At 54.1% G+C, this 26,967-nt stretch overlaps 1 protein-coding gene across 4 annotated transcripts in view; it reads left to right on the forward strand.

Annotated features, from left to right (window-relative positions):
• Positions 1-26,713, forward strand: part of MAN1C1 (mannosidase alpha class 1C member 1) — a 152,638-nt gene extending 125,925 nt beyond the window's left edge. For 3 of the 4 annotated variants that reach the window (XM_086328632.1, XM_086328634.1, XM_086328635.1), the window contains 7 exons: positions 5,112-5,238; positions 8,411-8,504; positions 13,645-13,760; positions 21,111-21,330; positions 23,851-24,023; positions 25,102-25,217; positions 25,954-26,713. In XM_086328632.1, coding sequence (XP_086184758.1) covers positions 5,112-5,238; positions 8,411-8,504; positions 13,645-13,760; positions 21,111-21,330; positions 23,851-24,023; positions 25,102-25,217; positions 25,954-26,074 — 967 coding nt within the window. In that variant the 3' untranslated portion in view covers positions 26,075-26,713. Of the gene's footprint in view, positions 1-5,111; positions 5,239-8,410; positions 8,505-10,596; positions 12,162-13,644; positions 13,761-21,110; positions 21,331-23,850; positions 24,024-25,101; positions 25,218-25,953 lie in introns of those variants that run through there. The other variant, XM_086328636.1, reaches the window with a different exon arrangement.
• The last annotated feature ends 254 nt before the right edge of the window (positions 26,714-26,967 follow it).

A 26,967-nucleotide genomic window follows, 5' to 3' on the forward strand; every position in this document is an offset into this window, starting at 1 on the left:
AAGACCTTGGCTGAGGTCACATAAGCCAGTAAAAGGCCACCTAGGATATGAGCCCAGGACTTCCAACTCAATTTTCAATAATATTTATTGTGAGTCCCCCCTATAAAACAAATTCTTCTCGCAAAAAAAATGTGGATTATACCAGAAGTGTTGGATAAGACCCAAAATATCACACGTGACTCCACTAAGCACGAAACCACTGGTATGCTTCTTTACTGGCCATTGATTTTCACTGGCTGCTTCCATCATTTTCCCTCCCGATGGGTTGCGTAATTCAGCATGGGAGCTAACGTCTTCCTGGACGTTCACCAAGTCCCAGAGCCAGAGTGGATGGGACTTTGGGGAACGTGGCTGGAGCAGGTGGAGCCAGGCTGCAGCTCCAGCCCGCTCCAAAGCCTTCGGGGACTTACCTGCGTCCCGCTGCTTCCCAGAGGGGAAGGGCAGGGTGAAAGTCAAGGGGACAGCAGCCAGCAGGCCTTAAGATCCACTGAGGACCATGCAGCTTGCTCCTGGGGACCCCTGTGCACCCCACTGCTTTGCCTGCTCTCCATCTTTTTGTCCCCTGGGCTTCTCGCCGCTTCTCTGGCCATTAGAGCCCAGCTCAGATGCCACCTTCTCCAGAAGCCAAAAGCATCCTCGCCTCGCCGGCCACCAGGCACTCTCTCTGCTTCGTTTGGCCCTCGTTACCCTCGTTCCCCACGTTCCCCCACCAGCCCTGGAGCTTCTCGAGGGCAGGACACACGTCCCCTTCTTTTTTCTCTCCTTCCACACGTGTTCACTTGAGGCGCCGTGTATGGGACGGGAGGCCAACTCTGATGATTGCTGATTCCTACGTTTATTGAGTGGTCACTCTGTGCCTGGCATCATGCCGAGGGTTTCGCTCATCGCCTCACCTATCACACTCCACACAGAAGTCCTTTAGGGTCAGTATTTATGTTATGGCTGCTGCCCAAGGTCTTCTTGCTCACAGGTAAGGGGGCCAACTATTAAATCATTTTGTTATGGATCAACAGCTGTGCTCCTGATGCCCACCTGGCCCTCCCTCAGGCAGGAACCCTGCAGCCCATCGCTGCGTGGAACAGATCCAAGAGTCTTAGTAGAAGGCATGAGCCGTTCCCCAGCACCCAGGGAGCACTCTGGGGCTGTGCTTTAGGCCCTGCTACAGCCTGACCCTGGGGAAAGAGCTGCAATATTTCCATCACACTGAACTTCTTGTCCCATCACCTGAAGCAGTTTCTTATCTCAGGAATCTCAGCCCCACAGGGGAGGGTAGGCAGAGTCTCTGGGTTCAGGTAGAGTTCCCACTGCCCCTGTCCGTCAGGAGGAGTTCCCACCCTCTAGGGCCTTGCAAAGAAGAGGGGACTCGGCCTGCTCGGCATCTTGACTTACCATCTCTGGTCTGAAAGGATTCCTGGGGAGTGATGTCACTTCAGTCTCTGTAACAGACCAGCGAGGAACCCTAGGGACCCACTGAAACACCATCTCAGTGCCAGGCTTGACTCCTCAGAGGTGAACAGTTGGATCTCTTTTCAGGCTCCTTTCCCACAAACACTGATCCTGGAGAAACTTGGCCAGATGTCTCGGAGCCAAGACATAAGCACCCTGTGATTCTGACTCTGTGTCCCAGGTCTAGCTTCTCGGGCCTCCCTGCCCCGGGTCAGAATAAGACCTTAGCTCAGGCACCCCTCCCTCCTCCCTACATGGCACCCCCCTCCCCTGACCCCCAGCAAGCCCCACATGCTGCAGCCCTGGCCGCCTGCCTTTCCTGGGTCCCTCAGAGACCAGACCTGATCTCACACAGATCCTGACATTTCTGATTAAGAAAGCGCATTTATTTCTAGGCTGTTTGCATGCTGCCAGTGCTGTATACATATGTATGTAAATGCATATTTCCTGGCAACACCTCCCTCTCATTTTCTGGGTAAGAGAGTCTGTTGCTAAAAATGCCTCCTGGTTCCACCAGGGAAAGCATCAGGGATGTATACAGCCCTGGGGGCGTGGTGCTGAGTGTTGCCTTTGGAGAGGGCCTGCTGGTGGAGTGGGGTCCACGCTGCTGCCCCTGCCCAGCGCGGGGCCCCAGGAGGAGGGGCAGTAACTAGGAGGAGGACCCTGAGGAGTGGTGGTCCCTGAGTGATCGTGACCACTCCTCCTCCCTGGCGGCAGGCCTGGGAGGCAGAGGCAGGGGGCAGCCATGACCTGTGACCTGCAGGACCACTGGACTCTGGGAGAGGGGAGGTGTCCAGTCACAGGGCCTCTGCAGGTAAATCAGCCTCTCCAGGTAGCTTTCACACACTCAGGCCACACACACGCATGCACCCCACTGCCACTACCCTAATCATGAAGGCTCAGACATCCAACCTCACCTTTGCCACACACACTGTCCCATCCCTATGTGCACAGATTCACACCCAAATACGTGTTTACAAGTGCACCCTTCTGCCACACACATGCATCCAGGTGGTAATAATTATGCAGGTTTGTCAAATGGTCACCATGTCCCAGGCACGACGTTATGGATTCTCTCTCTTCATCACACAGCAACCACATGGACCCCACTTTAAAGGGAAGAAACAGACTCAGAGAGGTGAGGTAACTTACCCAAGGTCACACAGCAGCAAAGTTAGAAATTAGAATCCAGTCTCTGCCTGGTTCCAGAATTAACGATTGTGTTGATACCATACACGTGTGTACACACACAGAAGCTTCTGCCAGGCTGGGGAGGGGGATTATGGTTCTCTCACACGAGGGGAGAGAACGCAGGCTGCAGGCCCACTTGCCGGCTGAAAAGGCAGGGAGGGGAGCAGACCCGCTGCCGTCAGCCCAGCAGTCACAAGGCTGATCAGAAGCCCTCCTGGTCTCCGAATGGACGCTGCCCAGAACGGATGCATTCGGGGCACAGAGGACCGAGGGTGTGGGTTTGCTTTCAGCTCAGCTAACACTGTCAGGTTACTGTGTGACCTTGCAGAAGTGTCTTACCCTCTCTGAGTCGGACTGCCCTAACCTGTGAAATAAGAATCTTGCTGTCTACCCCTGCAGTTGGATGTGAAGGTAGAATAAGATACCGCTGCTGCCTGGCACATGTCAAGAACTTAACTCTAACAGACAACATAATCTAATGTGCATTATTACATAATGGTTACAATGACAGTCATCGTGTGCGTAATTTATAACTTACAATGACTCTATGAGGTGTGGAGATGAGGAGACCGGGGTCTGCAGGAATTCCCTGACCCGCCTGAGGTCCCCTAGCTGAGAACTGGGGGAGCCAGTTTGTGAGGCCAAGTGGGAGAGGGGAAAGCGCCCGGCCCACCGCCTGCCCCTGCCTGGGGCGACTCCACCACTGAAGGTCCACTTGGGAGGGTGAGCACTGGGAGGGAGGGGAAGGAAGGAGAGGCTCCTGTAAGGAAAAGGAGAACAAAAGACTGCTGATCATGGCTGGGGCTTTTTTTTGTTTGTTTACCTTGAATTTCTCTGCCAGGGCAGGAAGCATCAATTATTCAGGAAGACCTCTCTGGGTGCCTGAGTCTCCCACTGAGGTCACAGGCTGGAGAGAGAGGTCTCCTGGCCTGGAGGGAAGAGGGACACAGAGGGATCAGCTTCCCCTTCTCTCAGGGTGGATATGGGGCCATCTGGGGGACCCCTGAGGGTCGTACTCTCTGAGGCCGAGGCCAACAGATCTCACTTCAAATCCTGCCTCCACCACCTACTGGTTCTGAGCTTCTAAAGACAGCTCACTTCCCTCTCTATTTTCCTCAGGGATTAACGGTGCTTAACTTTGTGGGCTTTAAATGCAGTCATGATGTGGACGGCCCGCCCCAGTGCCTGCATCTGGAAGCTGTTTTATTTACTACCTAAAACTCAAATTTCCCCTCTGTGCAACCCCTCCCTCCCCACCTGCCCGGAGTCAGAGTAATACCAAGGAAACAGGTGTGTTTATTGAGGTCATTGCTCCAAATATCCTTGAACTCGATTCCATCTGTTTCTACAAGAGTTTCTTGAAACCACATCAGAGAGGAGAAAGGCAACCTCGGGGGAGCCCCAGCCCACCCGGATAAAGCAGGGCCCCTCAGCTGGCAAACTGTGGGCCCACACTTGCCCTCCTAGGTCCTGTCCTTGGGAGACAGAGGGCGGACAGAGGCCAGCCGCCGGGGAGCCAGGGTCCCAGCTGCTCCACTTAACTGTGCGATCTCGGGCGGTGACGTCACCATTCTGTGCCTTGTTTTCCCCATCTGTGAAAGGGGCAGATGGGAGGATTACCTGAGGCCCTGCCTCTGCACTCTTCCTCCTTGAAAGCACCCAGTACTTTCCAGGAAAGGGAGGAGGCAGTTAGCTGACAGCCTTCTCCGGCGGGGCCGCCGAGTCATGCTGGTGACCCATCTAAGGTGTTCACGAGACGCCTGCATCTCTGCGGCGAGGAGACCTTTGCTCAGAGAGCCCCAGCTGCTTTCATCCCTAACCTCGGACTTCCCAGGATCTGGGTGGTCCCTGGTGGGTGGTCTTAGAAGAGCCAGCCACCCTTCAGGTGTGGGTTCCATGGAGTTCCAGGTGGGGGCTGTGTGAGTCCGTGGGCAGCAGTGACTGCGGAGGGAAGGAAAGGGCCAAGTGGGGTCCCTCTCGTCGTCCCCCACTTTGGACCCCGGCCATGCACTCTCCACACACAGCAGCAATGATTGTGAGCAATCAGTTGCCCTTGAACAAGTGGATGGAGATAGAATGTTCTAGGGGGTCTTTGTGGTCCCTGACTGCATTATCCCTATCGCCTGTAAATTTAGCATCATGTCTGTGCCAGGTCTTGGCCACCAAGGCAGCTCTGCCCACATCCTTCGAGAGCCCACACATCTTACAGGAGCTGCTTGACCATAGAAACGAAGACTTGCCTGCCTGTCAGACAGCCCTGGGTTTAAATGACCTGTAGGCGAGTTTCTTACCAACCTGAACATCCTCATCAGATAAACAGGGGGTATGAACAGTATCAACCCCCAGGGAGGATTCACTGCGATTGTATGGTGAAGCTCCTAGTCCAGTGCCCAGCACACAGTAGGTGCTCCCCCACGAAGCAGAGGAGCCAGCCCCGCCGGCAGGGGGTGACCCGACTGCTTCTGTCTTTTCAGCGGCTCCAACAGGAGCTGGGGCTGGGCCATGGCAGGGAGCAGCAGCATCCTGGCGGAGTTTGGATCCCTGCACTTGGAGTTCTTACACCTCACCCAGCTCTCTGGCAACCAGGTCTTCGCAGAAAAGGCAAGTCTTCTCTCTGCTCCCTCTTTCCCTTGTGGAGAGCAGAGGGTGAGCACTCAGCTTGTGACGGGGAGATGGAGCACGGGCCAGCTGAGAGTGGGGGGCGGGGGAGCTGAAAGCCCACAGCCAGGGCCAGTGTAGCAAATAGTTGCCTAATTGTACCTGATGGCAGGCGGCAGGGAAGGTGAGGACAAGGAGTAAGCAGGGAAGAGACATGGCTGCCAGCGAGAAGGTTTTCCCTGGTATACGTGTGAGCTTGGTGGCAACCACACACGTGTGAAATCCGGAGTAAGTGCAACCAGGGAAATCTAGGCACCAGCTTGCATTGGCAGGAACTGGCCACCCCGGCACTGAAGTCCCCTTTCCAGAGACATTTAACTTCTTCGGGTGAGATCTGCCTGCCTTAGCGCTTCCAGATGCCCGTCTAGCTCACGCTATCAGCAGGCTGGCAAAGTGATTTCCCTCCACGGCAGAGGCTCACGTCTGTTCCTTCTCAGTTACCCGGCTGGCTAGGACTGCAGGGGTGCAGAGAGCTAGTGTCCAGGCCTTTGTCCCTCCTGACAGCCGCCCCTGCCCTGTGAAGCCCTCCAGAAAGAGCGGTTTCTCAGGGTCACAGCCCGGGGCAGTCCCATCTGGAAGGGTCCCCGTAGATCCAACTCTAAACCCAAAGAAGGAAAGTGGACACACACCACCCGCCGATGGTGCTTGAGCCTTCCCAAGTCCTGGCCCTGCAGGGAGATAAAGCCCTGCCCTCCAGGAAGCAGGAGACCACCGCCCCCCACCCCCACCACCCCCCTGCCGCCAAAGTCTTCTCTTCCCCGGTCCTGGGTTAGTCTCTTAGAATGCCAAGGGAGCCCGGGGGTCACAGGGTCACACCACTACAGTGGCTCCCAGGCTTACGTCAGCCAGCCAGCCTCAAACCATCACCTAGCACGCTGGCTGGTGAAGAAGCCATCTCAAGCCCAGGAATGTGCATTTTAAACAAGGCCCGTACAGGACTCCCTGGAGGCCCAGTGGCTGAGGTTTTGTCTTCTGGTGCAGGGTGGCGGGGTGTGGGTTTGATCCCTGGTCGGGGACCTAAGATTCCACATGCCCAAAAAACCAAAACATAAAAGCAATATTGTAGCAAATTCAATAAAGATTTTTTAAATGGTCCACATCAAAAAAAAAAAAGTCTTTAAAAAAAAGACACCCATGTGTTTTTTGATGTCAGGTTGAGGACCACCTGACACCATTCCCACATTATGTAAGTGGGAATCCACCCAAGCTTTCTCAAGAATCTCAAGAAGGGTTTTTCAACCCCTTGATCACTTCCTCAGCACTGGGGCTCACCATCACCCTTAAACAGCTCCTCATGTTGTCAGATCTCCCTTCAGAAGCCCCTCCTTATATTGAGAGGACTCTGCCTCCCCAGGACACCCCACCTCCAGAGCTCATGGAGTAAAGTCAATCCCACTTCTGATGAATCTTATATTCTGGTCTCTGGTCCTTTTGCCCGACTCCAGGCTGACTTTGCCCCCAGCCTCCCTTCTCCACTGCTCTTGAGCCAGACCCCTCTAGGAATACCATGGCTGGCTCAGAGAGGAGTGAGGCAAGGAGTTGCTCTAGTTCTGCTAGGCTGGAGCTGCCGCTGCCTGAGCACCTAGGATGTGCTGGGCCCTGTGTAGTGGCTCTGATTTTCCCACCAAGCCTGTGAGGTGTGTCTTCTTTTATCCCCATTTGACAGAGGAGGAAACTGATACTCGGAGAGGTTCAATCACCTGTCCTGAGTCATCCATCTGGTAAGTGATTAAGCTGAGACTCAAACCCAGGGACTTTCTGGCCCTGAAACCCATGCTGTTTCAAGACCAGATCACTACAGCAGGCTTCCAGCTTTTTCACAAGAGTCCCTCCACCTCTCTGTCACTACATTTACATTCTCTAGCTCCTTTGATTCCCGCAGTCATGCCTCTCACACAGGCGATTATTGGCAGTCAACAAATTGGCCCGGATTCTGGAAGCACCCACACCCTCCAGGGGAGCTCATTTAGCTCGCTTCACTGCTCACCACCAGGACAATCAAGACTAACTCAGGTGCAAGCACAGTCCTGTCCCCCATAATGGACTATTAGTATAAATGGATATGAGATCTGATGTGGCAGAGCCAAGTGCGAGCGAGCTTCTGTGCCCGGGAAGAAAGGTCTGACAGCTAAAACACTGCTCCTTGGCTTGTAGATAAATCTGTGAGCATGCTACAGCTCGGTCCCCAAGGGCCTTTCTGTCCTGCGGAGTCTGCACCGTAAGATTTCATGTTCTGCCAGACAGCAGCCCCTGATGGATAAAGCCTTGCTGAATCCCATGTCATGCCCTTCGCAGCCCCAAAGGTTGCAGACCTGGCCTCCTGCTCCAGCGGGGGCAGCCTCTGTTGCACGGTCCCTGCCCTGATCCCTGTTGGACCCAGGGCCACTCTGTGTGGGCGGACAGACCAGACTCACACCCTGGTTTCTGCCACTACAAGCCCCATGACCATGGGCAAGTGACTGCACCTCTCCGATATCCTGGTTCCTGAGATGATAATCCCGTATGGATTGTTAGGAGGGTTGGCGATCGTGTATCTGCTGGGTCTGTCTCAGAGCAACTGAGAAACATTAACGGCTGTTGCAGTTGTTATTAAAACCCCGAGATGCCTATTAGGGCACAAGAATGCTAAGGATCCTCCCTTCTGGAATGGTTCCTACTGTGTCAGATAAAACAACATATTACCAGGCTGAGTGATGTGAAATTGCCAATATTTAACCATTTCTGACTGTTAAAAAGACAGTTTTGTCTAGCACTTACAAATGAGCGACTATCACTTATACGAAGCCCCTAGTAAAAAGACTCGTCCCCACAATCCACACACAGTGAGGAAGGGGTAAGGTGGGGAAGGGGAGACTGGCAGGGCCCCTGGCAGATCAGTCAGAGGTGGGAGGTCAGGCCCCACTGTGGCCACATCCTGCTGCACCCCACTCTTGAGCATAAGGGCCCCTCTCTTGACCTCCAGATTGGAGCCAACTGCTGGTTACCCAGCTCTCCTTTCCTTGTTGGAATGTTTTCCTCTCTGGACTGGAATCAGCCACCCTGGTCCTCAGTGGGCTGGGAATTAGCTGGCTCCTTGGAGAAAGTAAAAATGTGCGTGGTGTCCATCTCTTGGCAGGTCAGGAACATCCGAAAGGTCCTTCGGGAAATTGACAAGCCCTTCGGCCTCTACCCCAACTTCCTCAGCCCGGTGAGCGGGAATTGGATGCAACGTGAGTACAGGTGCCCCTGGTCCACTGGATTTCTGCCCGGCTTCCCCGCCCACCAGGCTGTGTGAGGCACCTGGGCCCAGTGAGGGGTGATGCATTTGTACAGGGCTCCTGGGTACCACCCTCCTGCCAGGAGCCGTGGGGAGTGCTCATTACCAAGGCCCGCCCTGTGCATCGCCCACGTGCTAGCCATCCCCAGCCTTCCATCTCTTCTGATGCCCACCGAAACCTCCTTCATCCTCCCCCAAACTTGCAAGAGTGCTCCAGTTAGAGGTTTACGCCAAATGTGGCTCCAAGAAAAGCCATGCAATCCCCTCCCACCCCTCTTCGTCTGGTTCCCTTCCTCCAACTGTAATTTCTTCAAAAAACATTTAAGCAGATCCTGCCTATTCAGCAATATAAAAATCATGAGTTCCTCACTCATATCTTACACCTATAAGAATCGGTGCTAGGATTTCCAGCTGTTTATGTTCAGAGGCTTTTTTTTCAACCAAACCGTTGTGGGTCACCTCTGGAGCCTCATTCACAGCCCCCAGCTCCACCCACTGAAACAGAATGGGGTTTGTGAAACTCTCAGGCAGGGGAGTGTTGAAATCTCCCAGCCTCCAGCATTGCCCCGCTGTCGGGAAGCCCGGCTCTGCCTTGCCTTTTTTGACCAAGGCCCTAGTCGTGTGGTCACAGTCAGCGCAAATTGGTTCCATGCGCCCTGCCTCTCAGGGCTTCCCAAGACTCGCCCAGAAGCCCCACCTCCACTGCCTCTACCCAGACAAGGACCCTTTCCCTTTACCCTTCCTTTTTTTTTTTTTTGCCCCCTTACCCCTTTCCCTGCCTCCAACCCCAGTTGTAATGTCATCAGCAAAGGCTCAGGGACAAGGTAAACCTGAGTCTAATTCCTGCCCACCCTGGGGGAACGTCACTTCTTCTTTTCCAGCCCTGGTTTCCTCTCTCGCAAAATGGAAGAGCTAAAGATATGATCTTTGTGTGCGACAGAAGGGTGTGGGGGCGCTGGTCAAAAGCTGCAGTAAACAGATTTCAGTTCATTCTCCAAGGATGACACGGGTTGTGATTTCCTTGGCGGTCCAGTTGTTAAGACGTTGCCTTCCAATGCAGAGGGTGTGGGTTGGATCCCTGGTGGGGAGCTAAGCTCTCACATGCCTCAAGGCCAAAAAACCAAAACATAAAACAGAAGCGATATTGTAATAAATTCAAAAAAAGACTTAAAAAAAAAAAAAAGATGGCATGGGTTGTCCTAACGGGTAATAAGCACCCATCACCAAAAGTATACAAGCAGGGCCTGGAGGGCCAGCTGGCCAGCCAGCAGGGATACTGTGAGGAAACTGCAGAGGCCTGCCCTTCCAAGCCAGAGCCTCTAAGATCTGCTGGTCCAGGAGGCCCAGAAAATTCGACCCGGGAATTTTCCTTGGTGATGACCTCATTCCCAAGGAGCCTCCTGCAAAAACTGCTTGGAGAAACGCAAAGTATTTATAACCAAAACACAGTACCAAATTCAGAAGTTCCAGGGGAAGATGAAGGTTTGAATTACAGATTATGGCCACGGGAAGAGACAGTTCAATAACTGTTACTGCCTTTAATTGCAAGGCCTGACTGGGTGAAGAGATAAACTGTGCAGCTGCCGGCCCTAGCTGCTCCAGGACAATGCGGCAAAACCCATTACCAGGGGGCGAGGGGCATGGCTTCCCAACCTGAAGGGCCACCTTGGCAAATTACAGGGGAGCCTCCGCTCCTTCCCCCGCCCTGCTGAGAAGCATAATTTTCTTTGCAGGCTGCACCCAGGGTCGCAGGGCTGGGCAGACTCAGTCACATATGGAAAAATGTTTCCTATTAATAAAATATGAAGCCAAGGCCCACTGGATTGCAGAGGGAAGGTTATAAAGAAAGCCCTGCTCCTCTGGGCGCCTGCCTTCCTCCTCCCCTGGCTTTGGTGCCAGGGGTCATCTCGGGTTTTCTGTGGTTTTCACTGGGTTCGTTTGGTTTTGTTTTCTGGATGACTGTGTGATTTTCCAGCAGGTGATACCATTCCCATCTTGCATAAGCCAAGTTCACGTTCTTATCTCTCCTTGAATCCTCTGTGTAGCCCACTTGCAGCCACAGACATTGCAGCTTCAGGAGGCGAAGAACTAACTGAGGCTACCTCCCAGCCCAGACCCATGCTCTTGCCCAGTCCCCACTCCTGCCTGAAGCTGGATGTCAGGGTAGTGAGAGGCCGAGACTCTCCAGCCCCTAGGACGTCATAGCCAGGATAAGTCCACCAGGCTGCTGCTGGCACCAAGCACCAAGATGAGACCGGCCCCAGCAGAGCTTGAAGAGCTGCCAGCCCTCCGGCTTGGCCCCTGGAGTAGCTTGGCCGCCTTGTCCACTGCCTGAATCCCACACCGTCCTTGGTGAGAGGGACGTGGCGAGCCCAGATTCTCCCCCGTGGGCGGCGTAGGAGCGTAAGCGGCCCGCCAGCTGCAGCCTGGCCGCCTCCCCAGCTTCACGCTACTTTCCTGCCGGCGATTCCCAGGCATGTAGGGTGGCCGCCTCCTGCTGCCGAGTGTGATGGGAGTGTTGTTGACATGGTCAGGAAGCAGAAGAATCCAGCTCCACTCAAGCACACAAACTCTTGCTCCCATCTGCATTTGACAAATCAGGAGACGGAGGCCCCCCAGGGCAGGGGTCTGACTTGTCCCGAGCTAATGTTTCTAATTCCCACTCCTGTACTTTTCCCCTGTGCCCCTTGGTGTGGGAAGACACCACACACACACACATCACCCACACACATTACACACACATCACACATCACACACACACATCGCCCCCCCCACACACACGTCACACACATCACACACACAGGCTAGAAAGTGGCAGGACCTCCAGATGAGAACTGTGCACTGCAGCCGAGGCCCTGTGAAACTCTACGCGCACCCCAAGGTGGGGGGTCCTGTCTCAAACAACTGTGGGACACCTGCTGACCTGGCTCCCCTCTCCCACACACACCTGCCAGGTGAAGCCCTGGACCTCGTCACTCACCACGCTCTGCAGTCACATGATGAAGTCCAGCCTCGCTGGCGTGGCCTTCAAGGTCCTTCCCAGCACGGTCCAAATCTGCTCACCTTTCTCTCATTCAGGGCCCACTGGGGCGTCCGCTGTGTGCCGTAGAGGTATTGGGCACAGCTGCGAATCTCCCATGGTCCCTCCCCATACAGCCCACAGCCGAGCTGGGGAGGCAGACCCACAGACAGGTCCTGACGATACAGCACCCAGCAACGGTGGGGGGCCGCTGTCAACCTAGTGCCTACTTCAGGAGGGCACCGGGCCAGAGGGCACAGCTGCCTTATCTCCCTCCTTCCTCATGGTCCCCCTGTGGGGACACAGAGGAGAGCCTTTCTAGGTGGAGCGAAGCAGGGAGAGGGCCTGAGCCATGCCAGGGGGGAAAGGTCTTCCCGGCAGAGGGGTCATCACAGGTGAGACAGAGTGTGTGGGGGCGGGCTGCAGCGTTTGGGGCGGCAGAGAGGAGGCAGGCCCAGCAGATGGCCATGGAGGTCACCGCGCCCCTCCTGTGAGCCACCAGCCACAGACCGTGCCCCTCCTGTGTGCCACCAGCCACAGCCCCTTCTGCGGAGGCTGACCCGATCCAACCTCTAGCCTCCCTCCACCTCTGCTCTGCATGGGTCTCCTGCCAGGGCTGTGGACACACCGTCCATCTATCAGGCCTGGCACAGTCCTGCCCACCTCTGTGCTTGTCCAGCTGTGTCCTTCCCCAGGGAGAGGGACCGAGGGGGACGCTAGGCTGGTCCCGTCTTTTCGGGTAACAAAGTCCAGCCCACGCTGGCCCCTTCCCATGCCTCCCTAAGCCCCAGGCTTTATCTGGTCTGTTCCCATTTTCCCAAGTGCTTGTCCCCTTCCTGAACTCTTGCTGAACCAGGATTTGTTTAAGGAGGGGCTGGAGGGGGCTGGCAGGGCTGGTTTACCATGGGGCCTCCTATAAGCCCCCTCTCCTGGTTCTGTCTTTTCCTCCCATTTCTGGGCTCTCCCTCTTCACACCTGTCCTTTGTTTCTCAGTCTTTGCCTCCTTCTCTTGGTTGACTGTGTGAAGCTGCAGAAAGTGAGCGCTCTACTGGCTTGGTGGCTGAGCTATTTAGGCTCACTCTCAGTTTTCCCATCTGGGAAATGGGGTTTGTCGTGCTTACTCTACAGGGTTCTTAGGAAGACTGTTACACATAATACAGCAAAGCTTCCAGCCCACAGTAGACCCTCGAAAGAGGGTAGCCGTTGCCATAGTCTCTGTGTCTTTCTCTTGCCTCTACCTCCTTCCTTCCCTTCTCTCTTTCAGCCCCCTCTTTCTCCAGAGGAGCTGAAAATCCTCTTCCCGTTTCCCATGCCCTGGCTTCATCCAGCCCCTTTCCTTCCTCTCTGTATCCCTGTTTAACCAGGAACCTCAGTTCGCTCCTTGCTGTATCTACTGAATGCCTTGATGTTGCCTGTTAATGGGAGTGAAGTGAGCTCTTGCTTCTTTATTGAAGTGCTCCTCTGTAAGCTGTCACTCTCTCGGAGCTGCCCTGCATGGGGCACCTGCTTGTCCAGCCACGCCTGGAGGTCCTGCTCCCCCAGGGCGGACGGAGGGGTCCTCCAACCCAGTTTCCCTCCCCCTGCTCCTTTGAACTCCATTCATCCCAATTGGCTACATTTAAACCTGGCTTTTTCAGAATAGCTCTGCACTCTGACCAACTAAATTAAGCCTCTCATTCCTCCTTCCTGTGGCCTTTTATGAACCTGCCCAACATTAATTACCATGTTTGGCACAGGGTAATAAAAAATCCCTGAACTCCCTGCCACCAGATTATCTTTTTAAAGAAATGCAACTCATTTACAGTTAATAACCAGCGGCCCTGCCGTCCTCTGCCTGCTAAACGACATGATTTATGGCAGCCAGAGGAGCCCCTGCACTTTTGTGTGGGACCATCGAGCTCAAGCGGCCCCGGTGGCCCCCAGTCGCAAGCCACACCTTTCTCCCAGCACCCCTGAACCGTTCTGCTGGGGTGTCTGAGGCCGGGGATTTAATGCGCGCTCCCCACCGAGCTTACCGGGTGAGTCTTGCCGGCAGCCGGTAGAGATAATATTCCTGTCCTCTCTCCCCTCACAGACCACGTCTCGGTTGGAGGACTCGGGGACAGTTTTTATGAATATTTGATCAAGTCCTGGCTGATGTCAGCCAAGACAGATATGGAAGCTAAAGATATGTACTACGAAGCCTTGGAGGTAAGACAGGCGTCTGACGCTGCATGGGCGGTTTGGTCACTCGCCGCCAGTTCCCCAAGGGTCCCTGAGAGCTGGGAGCCTGGCCCCCACCTACCTCTGCCCACCCGTGCCCCCCACAGCGAGCGGGCCCAAAGGAACCCCGAGACTGTCCCCTCCCCAGCCTGTCGCTCTGCACACCCTGTCTGTGACTCTTCTCAAACACCTTGAAATCAGGGTCATGTCAGCCCCCTCGTTTTACAAATGCAGAACCCAGGCTGAAGATGGTGAAGTCATTTGTCCAGGGCCTCAGGGGAAGCAGCAGGCAGCCTGATTCAGAAACTCAGGGTCTGTGCTCCTGCTGTCTCAGAACCCAGAACACAGGGGCCCCCAAGGGAGGCTGCCAAAGCAAGACCCTCACATCTTCCAGCTGAACCAGAGGGGATGTAATTAGCACATCCAAGCTGAGAGGGGCCTCCCTCAGCGGGGCACCCCATCCTGTGGGCCCAGAGAGGGGAAGGCACTGGCTCAAAGACACACAGCACAGAACGGGCAGAACTCCAGCTAAAACCAGGTCTCCAAAGCCAGCCGCCAGGCTCTCCCCACTGTCCCTCAGCTGGTCTGTTCACATGGCATGGAGTGAACAAGGATGCTAGGCTCAGATGGGCCAAAGGGGCAGAGACTGTGGGACTGATGGGCAGCCAGTTAGCCTGGGCTATTCTCAAGGGGGGTTGGAACCCAGCAGCCCACTGGTAAGATACCTTTGAGCCCAGCGAAACAAAAGGCAGGCTCCGGGCCTCAGTTTCCTCATGAAGTACATTGAGCAGGTTGGATCTATTCTGCTCCCTCCTTGGTCGAAGCTAACTGGATTCCTTGCTCATCCCTCCCCACTCTAAGTCAGTCCTTCCACCGCAGCCCGAATAGTTGTAAGTGCTTGTCCCTCCCCACACAGCTGCTCAGCACTTGGAACAAACCAGACTTCTCGCCTTTGCCCACAGTCCCTGACCTGGGCCTGCCAGTCACCCTGACCTCTCTCTCTCTCCCCCTTGCCCTCTGAGCTCTGGTCCCCAGCCTCCCTCAGGCACACCGGCTCATTCCCACCTCAGAGCTTTGGTATCTGCTGCCTTCCTACCTGGAATATCATTCACGTGGCTGGGTCCTGCCTGTTGGTCAACTCAAAGGCCACAGAATTAGCCTTCCCCGGCTTCTGTCTCAGAGGGAGGGTGGGAAGGAAGTACAGATGGATGACTGAATGGGTGGATAGGTGGGTGGAAGGATAGAAGAAAAGGAAGTGGGGAGGAAGGCAGGGAGGAGAAGTGTGTGAGTGGGTGGATGGATGGGTGGATGGGTGAATGTAAGGATGGGTGGGTGGGTGGATATAGGTGGATGAATGGGTGTGAGCAGCAACTGGATGGATGAATGACATCTAACTACGCTCTGATCACTTGAATCTGGCCAGGAATGGTAGTCCTTCAAGGAAACACACTGGAACAGCCCTCCAGAGCCGTGGACTCCTTAAAACTGTGGGCTCAGTGATGAATTTCCCCTGCCCAGCTCCGCAGTGCCAAGACCTCAGTCATGAAGCAGGTCCTGGGACTCCAGTCCCAGCTCTGTCTGGCTCAGCCCCATCCACTCCAAGTTTCTGGGCTGAGCTGCAGCTGCAGCCTGCAGCGTCTGTCAAGGACTAGCGGTCAGGCCCAGCGGTGCTGCCGGGGGAGGCCCTTTCTGCCTTCCTTGCAGAATAAACAGAAAAGTTAACGAGCAGCCCGGTTCCCAGCCCTCAGGGCACACTGTAGCTGAGGCTTCAAGGGAAGAAATGGCCATGAATTATTTAAGCAAACGGGGAGCTTTATAGAAACACTTGATTGAACAGGAGAGAACTCAGCTTTGCTCTGGCATTTGATCTCCCCAATGAAGAGCCTGCAATGTCTCTGACCCCAGGTAAAGGCTGGGCCTCTGGCGAGTTTGGGGCTTTGAAGAATATTCTGGTTGTTGTCAACCTTGTTGGCATGTTAAAAATCACCTGGGGAGCTGCAAAATCCCGATGCCCAGGCTGCACCCCAACAAGGTTACTTTACAGCCTCTGGGTTGGGGCCCAGGCGACCACTGTGAAAGCTGCCTCAGGGCCTCCAATGTGTAGGTCAGACCAATTTCCTACTAGGGTGGGCATGGGGGGCGGGGGTTCAGACAGGCGGGCAGGAACACCCCTGGGGGTCAAGAGGAGGCACAACAGGAAGAGCAGGGAGTTTCTGTCCTTGTGGTCTCCTCCAGGCAGCTGTGCTGGGTGCCTGACCTTATTTAGTGCCCTTCTTACAGGTGATGAAACTGAGGCTTAGAAAGACCCAAGGTCTGGAGGAGGAAGGAGGGGGTGAAATGTATGGGAAGAGTAACGTTCAGTTCGGTCAGTCGTGTCTGACTCTTTGCAACCCCATGGACTTCAGCACACCAGGCTTCCCTGTCCATCACCAACTCCCGGAGCCTACTCAAACTCATGTCCATCGAGTCGGTGATGCCATCCAACCATCTCATCCTCTATTGTCCCCTTCTCCTGCCTTCAATCTTTTCCAACATCAGGGTCTTTTCAAATGAGTCAGTTCTTCGCATCAGGTGGCCAAAGTATTGGAGTTTCAGCTTCAGCATCAGTCGTTCCAGTGAATATTCAGGACTGATCTCCTTTAGGATGGGCTGGTTGGATCTCCTTGCAGTCCAAGGGACTCTCAAGAGTCTTCTCCAACACCACAGTTCAAAAGCATCAATTCTTCAACGCTCAGACTTCTTTATAGTCCAACTCTCACGTCCATACATAACTACTAGAAAAACCATAGTTTTGACTAGATGGACCTTTGTTGACAAAGTAATGTCTCTGATTTTTAATATGCTGTCTAGGATGGTCATAACTTTCCTTCCAAAGAGCAAGCGTCTTTTAATTTCATGGTGGCAGTCACCATCTGCAGTGATTTTGGAGCCCCAAAAAATAGTCTGCCACTGTTTCCACTGTTTCCCCATCTATTTGCCATGAAGTGATGGGACCAGATGCCATGATCTTAGTTTTCTGAATGTTTAGGCCAACTTTTTCACTCTTCTCTTTCACTTTCATCAAGAGGCTCTTTAGTTCTTCGCCTTCTGCCATAAGTGTGGTGTCATCTGCACATCTGAAGTTATTGATATTTCTCCCAGAAATCTTGATTCCAGCTTGTGCTTCTTCCAGCCCAGCGTTTCTCATGATGTACTCTGCATGTAAGTTAAATAAGCAGGGTGACAATATACAGCCTTGACGTCCTCCTTTTCCTATTTGGAACCAGTCTGTTGTTCCATGTCCAGTTCTAACTGTTGCTTCCTGACCTGCATATGGATTTCCCAAGAGGCAGGTCAGGTGGTCTGGTAATGCCCATCTCTTGCAGAATTTTCCAGTTTGTTGTGATCCACACAGTCAAAGGCTTTGGCATAGTCAATAAAGCAGAAATAGATGTTTTTCTGCAACTCTCTTGCATCTTCAAAGATCCAGTGAATGTTGGCAATTTGATCTCTGGTTCCTCTGCCTTTTCTAAATCCAGCTTGAACATCTGGAATTTCACAGTTCACATACTGTTGAAGCCTGGCTTGGAGAATTTTGAGCATTACTTTGCTAGCTCAATTTTTTTCTAAATTTTACTTTTTTACCAAATTAAATTTTACTTTACTTTACTTAGCAAAATTTTACTTTGCTAGCTCAATTTTGCTGGCTCAAAATTTGAGCATTACTTTATATTACGATATGTAAAATAGATAGCCAATGGGAATTTGCTGTATGACTCAGGGTACTCAAACAGGGGCTCTGTAATGACCTAGAGGGGAGGGAGATAGGAGGTTCAAGAGGGATGGCACATATGTATACCTATGGCTGATTCATGTTGATATTTGGCAGAAAACAACAAAATTCTGTAAAGCAGTTATCCTTCAATTAAAAAATAAATTAATTAAAGAGAAAGGCCCAAGGCCCCCAGCAGCAAGTGTCACAGCCAGAGCTCAAACGCAGGTCTCACTGACTTCAGATCCTCCACTTAGCAGCCCCCTCAGGAGGGTGCAGATAGGGTGCCCTCTAGGAGGCAAAGGAAGGAACCGTCAGTGCCAGTGCTTAGCCAGAGTCTTTGAACGGCTTCGTAACCATCCAGGAAGTATTGTTCCCATTTTACAGAAGATGAAAGAGAGTCTTCAGAAAAGTAAAGCAATTTGCCCAAAGTCATGCAACTCTCAAAGTGCAGAGCTGGGGTTCAAACTCAGCTCTCCGCTCTGTCTCTTGCTGTGATTTTAGCCTTTCTACTGGTCAGTTGCCAGACTGTGCTGTCTCTTGTCTTGCTTAGGGTTTTAGAAAGCTTTGGGGTTTGCTTTTTCACCTTTACACTTGCTTGTCTCAGTTGTATCCTCAGAGAGAGACCAGCCTATCTTTTCACTCTTTACCACACTTACATAGCGTGCTGAAAGTGAAAGTGTTAGTCTCTCCATCATGTCCAACTCTCTATGATCCCACAGACTGTAGCCTGCCAGGCTCCTCTGTCCATGAAGTTCTCCAGGCCAGAATACTGGAGTGGATAACTATTCCCTTCTCCAGGGGATTTTCACAACCCAGGGATCGATCCCAGGTCTCTCACATTGCAGGCAGATTCTTCACCCTCTGAGCCACCAGGGAAGCCCCATTAACCCCAAAGAGAAGTTAACTGATGGGAGACAGTCTTAAAGGTACCGATTTCCAGCTGCAGTGCGAAGCTTCCTAGGATCTCCCTGGATGTCTGGGTTCTCTCCCAATTGTTGACAGTGGGTAACTGAACCAGGGATCTGCACTCAGGACTAGCCCTGCCACCCCTCCCCGCTCCAACATGCTTAGTGCCGCAGAGCAGCTGCGGTGGACCCAGCTCTGCCGGGTCAGGGCCCCGCAGCCCTGCAGGTCACTCCAGTGCCCCTCCCAAGGAGAGCAGTGCCCTGGCGCATCAGTCACATCATCAAAGCGTCCCCATCTGCTGCTCAGCGAGGGTCCTGGTGCCAGCCCACCAGCCTGGGCCTGACAGCCGAGGGCAAAAGAAAAACAGATCAAGGAACAAATGTTGCCTGAGCACCTCCCCTGTGCCAGCCACTGGCTGGTGGTTGATGGTGGTGGCTTCTGCCATCACCCAGCACTCAGAGTCCTGGGATGGAGGCAGATGTCCCAAAGAAACATGTACAAATAGGAGCAGGCACGTGGGGCCAGCACCGCATAGAGAGATAACAGGGTCGTAGAGTAACGGGGCCGCTGTGGTCTCACCAAGGAAGCGGCAGAGCTGGAGGTAGCAAGTTGGGGCTTGAGCTTAGGGGGGAAACAGCAGTTGCAACAAAGCCCGAGGCAGGAAAAAAAGGTCTCAGTGGGGGTCACCAGCGTTGAAACCATCTCTGACCTCGCTCTGCAGCGTAGGACCACCCCCCCCCCAAGCTTTTTTCTGTCTCATCCCCTTAACTTGTTTTATTCAAATGTTGATCACAAGTCATGATTCTCAGGCGTATTTGCTTTTGTTGGGAAGCCTCTGTGCCCACCGGTGAGCTCCCTGGGGCCCAGGCCCATCTTCTGGGCTGTATCCCCTGCATGGAGCACAGCGCTGGCACTGAGGGCGCTCACAAAATGTCCTGGGGGCTGGGAAGGGGCACAGGTGTGGCCAGGGCCAGGGAGGGGGAGGGTGGGAGGGAGTGGGGGAGGCTGGAGGGCAGACTGGAGAGGAGTCATAATTGCCAGCCTCTCTGCTTTTTCTGGCAAGGAAAAACAGATCAAGGAACAAATGTTGTCTGAGCACCTCCCCAGTGCCAGCCACTGGCTGGTGGTTGACGATGGTGGCTTCTGCCATCACCTGGCACTCAGGGTCCTGGGATGGAAGCAGATATCCCATAAATCATATACAAACAGGAGCAGGCAAGTGGGGCCAGAACTGCATAGAGAGATAACAGGGTCATAGAGTGATGGGGCCGCCGTGGTTTCGACGGGGGTATTCTCACCAAGGAAGCAGCAGAGCTGGAGGTAGCAAGTTGCCAGAGGCCTCTTTATTAAGGCCTCTCTGCACAAAGAAACATGCTAAGCTCCACAGACACATCACATTGGACCCTCATAACCCTGTGAAGTGACTCGTGCTCTCACCCTGGTTTTATACATGAGGAAGTTGAGGCACAGAGAGAACAGAGAACCTGCCCAATGTCACACAGCTTGGGGCTGGTGGACGTGCGGTTTGACCCAGAGTCTACACCTGGGAGCCATGTCCCTGGCGTTGGGTTAAACCTCAGGGTGCAGATCACGGAGTCTGAGGCCCTACTGGACTTTTGTCTGAGGGCGCCTGGAAACCATGGGAGGGCATTACAGAGGCCCAAGATGCAGGCACGTGTGCTACTTACAGAGTACAGAGACCCCCACATCCCACCCCAGAGAATAGAGCAGAGGGGACCCATTGAGTGCAGCCCTGTGCTGTTTGGGTGGCTGCCACCATCACCTCTGTCTCCAGGGCTCCTGGATTCCCAGGGACTAATTGCAGGAAGTCAGGGGTGTGATGGCCTGACACCTACACCCCCCACCCAATATCCTGGGAGTCTTTCCCCAACAGCATCACCTCTTGGGGGAGGAGGGAGGGACTCTGAACGCCTCTTGTCACCAAGAGGAGCGGCTGTCAGGTCATGGAAGGAATCAGATGTGGGCATGTGGGCGTCCTTGTCCTGATCCTGGTGTGGTGGGAGACCTGGGACAAGCCACTCGACCGCTGTGCCTGGCTTATTATGGGCATTAAGTGAGGAAGCCTCTGATAAGGGCTTGTGGTGGGTAGCTCTTGTGGTCTGTGGTCCCTTTTGAGAATCTGATCAAATATAACTGATCCTCTTCCCTTGAAAATGCTCTAAAGTGTCACATACAATATTAGGGGAACTCTGGACCCACTCGAACCCACCTGCAGGCCATCCAGGCTTCAGGTTAAGATTCCTTAACAGAGATATGGGCTTCCCTTGTGGCTCAGCTGGTAAAAAATCCACCTGCAATGTGGGAGACAGAGGATATAATGGAGAACGATAATAATTTTTAAAGATTTTTTTCTAAAAATGTTTGAACGTAAAGGATTTTTAAAAATCTGATTAAGAGACTCACCCTGGGGAAGCTGCCTTGTGGTCAAAGCCCCCCACCCCGCCCCAGCAAGCAGCAGGCCTCAGCTGGGTGAGTGGCAGAAACTCTTGCCAGCCCCGCCTGGGACCACCCCAAGCCAAGGTCAGCAGGCCCCCTTTGTCTGGGATGGAGGACTTGCGTGTGCTGCATCTCCAGAATGTTCACTTTCCATCCCTCCCTTCCCTTCTCTGTGCCCCTCTTGCCCTCCCTCCCTGCCCCAATTCCCACCTTGCTCCCAGGCGATAGAGACCCACTTGGTGAATGTCTCTCCCGGGGGGCTGACCTACATCGCAGAGTGGCGAGGGGGGATCCTGGACCACAAGATGGGGCACCTGGCCTGTTTCTCCGGGGGCATGATCGCCCTCGGCGCTGAGGATGCCAAGGAAGAAAAGAGGGCCCACTACCGAGAGCTCGCAGCCCAGATCACCAAGACGTGCCATGAGTCGTACGCCCGCTCAGGTAACCCTGCAAGGGGAAGGGGCAGCAGGAGAGACTGGAAAGACCAGCAGAGCGGCAGTGAGTGAAGGAACACGTGGACTTAGCGATGCCTTGCCTTAGGGGTTACGCAGAATTTGAATGAGGGGTGTGCTAGCCACGCACCCAAACTGTCCTCAGTTACAGGGAACACGGTGTTGTGTTAAGCACTTTGCCTGTGCTGGGTATCATTCAACACTCGACACCCATCGCTGACCCTCACAGCACAGATGAGGAAACTGAGGCTCAGAGGTGACCCAGCCAGGCTCCCACATAAGGGGCACAGAGCTGGAAACGTTTGCTTCCTGAGCCTAGCAAATTCCTTCTCCTGAGCCCCTACCTTGCAACGTACCCTGTCTTTCCTCCCTGGAATCCTCCTATTTAGAGGGTCTTACCACCTCCTGGCACCACCCCCATAATCACTTTCTGATCCAAGACCCCCCGGGAAGCTCAAGAGCTTCTGCACCATCCCCGCCAGCCCTCACGGCAGAACTGCCAAACGTTAGACTCAGAAGCTGCCGTTAATGATCATGAACCCACCTCCTCATTTTACAGGTGGGGAAACGGTGGCTAAGCCAAAGCCACACTGCACCTGAGTAGCTCAGTGGGGCTGGAGCCCAGGTCTTCTGATGCCCAGCCCCACCTTGTCTGCTGCCTCTCTAAACAGTGCCCCTCAGAAAAAGCCCCAGGCCACCCCACCCCGGGACCCCAAAAGGGGCCCACTGCTCTGAGTTGTAATCCCAGCCTTGGTTGGAGGAGAGGACCCACGCAAGATTTGCAGTGAAAAAAAAAAAATTGCTGGCTTGAGTACCACTCTGCCACTCACCCAGCTGGTGGCCTCTGTTTTCTCATCTGTTCAATGGGAACATAACACAGGTCTCCTAGGCCCCATGGGAAGTATTCAGCCTGCACCTTCAGCCAGCATTGTGGGAGGCGTCTGTTAACGGTCCACTGAAGATGAGTCTGTGAGCGCAACAGTGGAATCCATAGCTCCTGGAGCTGTATTCAGGAGGCCAGCGATTCGCAGTGGGTCCTTAAAACTGGTCTTCAGTTCTCTTCAAAGAGCTGTCTCTGCCAGCACCATAAACAAACAGGAAATCTCAGCAATGATAAAAAGCTTGCTATTTGTTGGGGACAATCAGCCCAGACCGTAAAAGTCCGCTTAACAGAGCATGTTGTTGCAGCCAGCCTGGCTCCGCCATGGATGGCTGCCACGGCCACTCTCACCCTCGCCCCGTTAGCAGCCTGGCAAAACGGCTGGGTTGTGATGGCCACGAGCGGCTCCGACACTTGAGAGGACTGAAGGGGCCAGGGTCTGCCTAACTCGCCTTCCGTGAAGCCCTCCATATGAATGAGTAGGATGTCCTACAAAGCTCCAATCTGTCCCTGAGAAAAAGCAGCCCAGAGCGTCTAGGGGTCCTGAGCCCTCAGGGGAGGTGGGGAGGGCCACGTTAGGACCAGAGCTGGGCCCTCCGCTGACTGGACCAGATGGGCAGGTATTAAAGGAAAGATGATCTGACCTACATCCCCTAGATGTTGGACCCAGAAGAGAAAGAGAAAGGATGGCCTGGGGAAAGGGCATCAGACGGACCCAGGGTCACACCCCAGCGCAGCCACAGCTTGCTGTGTTACCTGGGACAAATCGCATAGCCTCTCTGATCCTCAGTTTCCACATGCCTGAGAGGCAGATAATATCTGCCTTAACCAAAGCAACATTTCTTTTAAGAATTGAAATAAATGGATGTAAAGCACCCAGCCCAGCCCTTAAACTCATCCGTGATAGCTGCAGTGGTGGTTATAAGAAAGTGGGAACCCCAGCAAACTGACCAAAAAGGGACAAGGACAGCAAAACCCAGAGCTCAGCAGGCCTTCTTTATTTGCCTCCCTCTGCCTGTGTGTGCCTTCTGGGCAAATCTTCCCTGTCTCCACCTCAGCAGTCTCCCAAACTGTCAGCTCTGGAAAGGCGGTTCAGGAAAGTGTCAGAAGTGGTTCCCAGGGAAGGTGGGGTGGGGTGGGGAGTGGGGGGCAGGCAATGGAGAAGCGTCATTGCATCAGCAAGTTAAAGAAGGGTCCACAGACAAGAGACTTTTCCTTGGGTTTAACCCACTGTTCCCCAAATGCGCTTAAACCTGCAGCCCTTTCTTGGCTGAGCTCCGGTTAACATCTTAGCAGGACTAAGGTCTCAAATACACAGTGAGGGGCACACCACCCAAACCTTTGTCTCCCTGAACTGCTGGGACGTTCGTCTGGATTCTCAGGGTCTAAAACTGCCAGCGTTTCGAGGCCTTAGGGTCTTGCTTTGGCCAGCTTGGGCCAGGAGGGGAGCTATACCTCTGCCAGGCAGCTTATCGGGCAAATCAGACAGGCCAGCCCATGCCAATCCATCACCAACCAGTCCCGGCCAGGGCTTCCAGAGGTTTCCATCTGTCCTAGGGCAGCAGGGTCCTGAAGAGCAAGGAGATGGGAGGTCTGACCCAGGCTCCCTGGTTGGTCATTTCCCCACAGATACCAAACTGGGGCCCGAGGCCTTCTGGTTTAACTCGGGCAGAGAGGCCGTGGCCACGCAGACGAGCGAGAGCTACTACATCCTGCGGCCGGAGGTGGTGGAGAGCTACATGTACCTATGGCGGCAGACCCACGACCCCATCTACAGGGAGTGGGGCTGGGAAGCGGTGATGGTGAGTGGCGGGGGCCGCTGGCCACTCCCAGACAGGGTCCAAAGCCCAGAGGAAGGGCCAGCCAGGCTGGCACCTGGCTAAGGCTGAGAGTACAAAGGGTCAAGGTTGAGTTGCAGGGCCAAGAGTCCCCGACTGGGCAGAAGCAGGCCCCAAGCTTGTGAAGAGGGTTGAGTGCCCACTAGTGTCAGCAACTTGGAGGGGCAAACGCAGGGCGGCAGCCAGAGGCGGCCCAGCGTGCACAGGGTCACCACCTTCTGACCCTGAAGCCTGGGCGGGTGGCTGTCGATCGCTCCTCTCAAATGGGAGCAGGCTGCCAGCTCACCTGCCTCCTCTCCCTAAACCAGCCCAGCCCTGGACTCCCCCTCTCTGGTTTCTGCTCCTCCAATCCTTCCCTTCTTTGGGGCAGGTGTCAGAGGCAGGGGTGGGGACTCCAGAAGATTCCTGGATGGATGCAGAGCTCCCTCTGTTGTTCTGCCCTGGCCCACTGCCCTGGGGGGCCCAGACCACCCAGAGCACATGTTCTGCCAGGGGTCAGGGCCTGCTCAGGCTCACGGACACGCTGCACTGGCCAGAGTCCCCCTCCTTTTCTGAGAACCCTAGTTCTTGACCATTGAAGGTCACTTGTTTTGTCCCCCTGGGCCCCACCCATAGATGCTAAGTGGGTAAAAATTGCATTTCTGTGCAGAAGGCGGACACAGTCTGGCCCAAGGACCACATATCTACAGGGAATCCCTGGGGCGAGCCATGTCCAATCCCCACATTGCAGGCCAGGAACATCACCCGCCCCTTCCCTGCCCTCTGTCTGCCACCGTGAGGGAGTCTGCCAGGCCAGTCTAGTTCCCCAAGAGGCAGAAAAGCTTCCTGTGAGTTCCCACCAGGTGAAGAGCTCAGGCAGGGCTCAGGGAGCCTGCTCACGTAGGGTGGCTGAACCCTGGAGAGGAGTTTGGCCTGCTGCCCCCACCAACGCTGGAGTCGCCAGCCGAAGCGGGGGGCACATGCCTGTTAAAGAGCTGGGCAGGCGTGGGTCTTGGGGAGACCTCTCCTCTCCCCACATCATGTCTGCCTTCCATTCCTTCAGGCCTTGGAGAAATACTGTCGGACAGAAGCTGGGTTCTCCGGGATCCAGGATGTATACAGTAAGGTTCCCAACCACGACAACAGGCAGCAGACATTCTTCCTGGCAGAGACTCTAAAGTGAGTTGGGGGCTTGGCCCGTGTTCTTTCCAGAAGGCAGGCAGGGAAGCAGGCAGGAGGGGCAGGCTCCACCATCACCATCAGTCAGGTTCTGCCATCCCAAGAGGGCGCGCAAAAGGGATGGGAGCTTGGGAACCAGGAGGTTATCCCACTCGGGGTGGGGGCCCTGGGCCAGGCCAGTTTCTCCACGCAGAGTGAGGTGGGCCAGACTCCACGCACCTGAGCATTAGCTGTGTGAGAAGTGAACTTCTTCACCCTGTTACTTAAGTTCTGTGTAAAACGGGCAGAGTAATCACCATGATGGTGTTGGTACCGTCCCCACAGCAGTTCAGCTGCTGCGCCGTCCTCTCCTCTCCAGGGTGGAAGTTGGCCTCTATCTCCTCGCGGTTTCCTCAAGTAGGTCCCTTGTGCTTTAGCCCTTCAGGATGGATGGGAACGGTCTGCTCCTTCCGTTAGGGGAAGCTGGTTTTGGGGGAGGTGCAGAGTGGGGGCTGGGGGCAGAGGCAGGATGAAGCAGCTCCATCTGGCCTGAAGCTCGATGTGCCCCCCGGCGTCCACAGCTCCTTCCCAGGGCTGGGCCCTCTGGACGAACTCAGGGTCTGCGACCTCTCTGCCCCCTTGGGCACAGGCCTGTCCCAGAGGCCGCCCCCACCCCAGGCTCTGAGCTCTGTTCCCAGTAGATCCCCCTTCCCTGGGGCACTGACAGGCTGTCTTGCTCCCTCCCCGCTGTGCACAGGTATCTCTATCTTCTGTTCTCTGAAGATGACATGCTCTCCCTGGAAGACTGGGTGTTCAACACAGAGGCCCACCCGCTCCCCGTGAACCACTCAGACAGCTCTGGCCGGGGCGGGGGCTGACGCCCACCCGGACCCCTGCTGCTCCCCGGTCACCTCTTCTGGATTTGGGGGTTGTTCTCAAACGGATTGGGAACGTGGGCCCCTGCCTGGCAGACCCAGCCAATGTGTCGGACGAGCAACTTCTTTTCCTCTGTGAGGAGACAGGACTTGGAGACGCAGAGATGTCACACCAGACCCAGACATTCCTTTCCACGGAGAATTTCTGTGACACCTGCTCTCTCGCCGTTCCAGGGCCAAAGCACCAGAGGTTTGCGTTGCAGCCCCGTGGATTCGATTTACTTCCTTTCGTTTAGGCGGTTTATTGGGTTTTGCTTGATTTTGCCTTTTCTCTACAGTTGTGTTTTATCACAGATTATAAATATAGTTTCCAAACTCATGTGCTTTCAAAAATGCTATCATCCTGATAAACCCAACCTTAAAGTGTTTGCACTCACACACACAAAATCTTGACCCCATTTTCTGTATTTTGAATTCCTTTTGCCCAACATTTACTATATGTTCAATTATGTGTCATTCACCTTATAATTTGAGGCAGAGTTCCCCTTTGATTTGGGCCAGTTATGAATCACTAGTCCTGTTTTCATTACTGTAATGGAAAAATCTGTAAAGTTACAATAAAAGAGTTTATTGAATAAGAAATACAATTGGGTTCATTGCACATGAGTGACTCCTGGGGAAACCACGGCAATGTTATCATCAGAAAGAAAAATCAACCAGCAGTTGATTTAAGGTATAATTTAGTAAAGATGCCAACTTCTGTTACCTTCCCTTACATCGGTCCTAAGATACTCAGCAAGGGTGAGGCCAACCTTTTCAATGGGGTTGGATATTTATACATGAAGTTAAACATAGTGGCTTGGAAGAGACCCAGAGCGGGGCAGTAACATGCCTGC

Source organism: Bos grunniens, chromosome 2 (genome assembly GCF_055505025.1).
Source record: "Bos grunniens cultivar Pamir isolate PY7600 chromosome 2, Bosgru_T2T1.0, whole genome shotgun sequence".
NCBI lineage: Eukaryota > Metazoa > Chordata > Mammalia > Artiodactyla > Bovidae > Bos > Bos grunniens.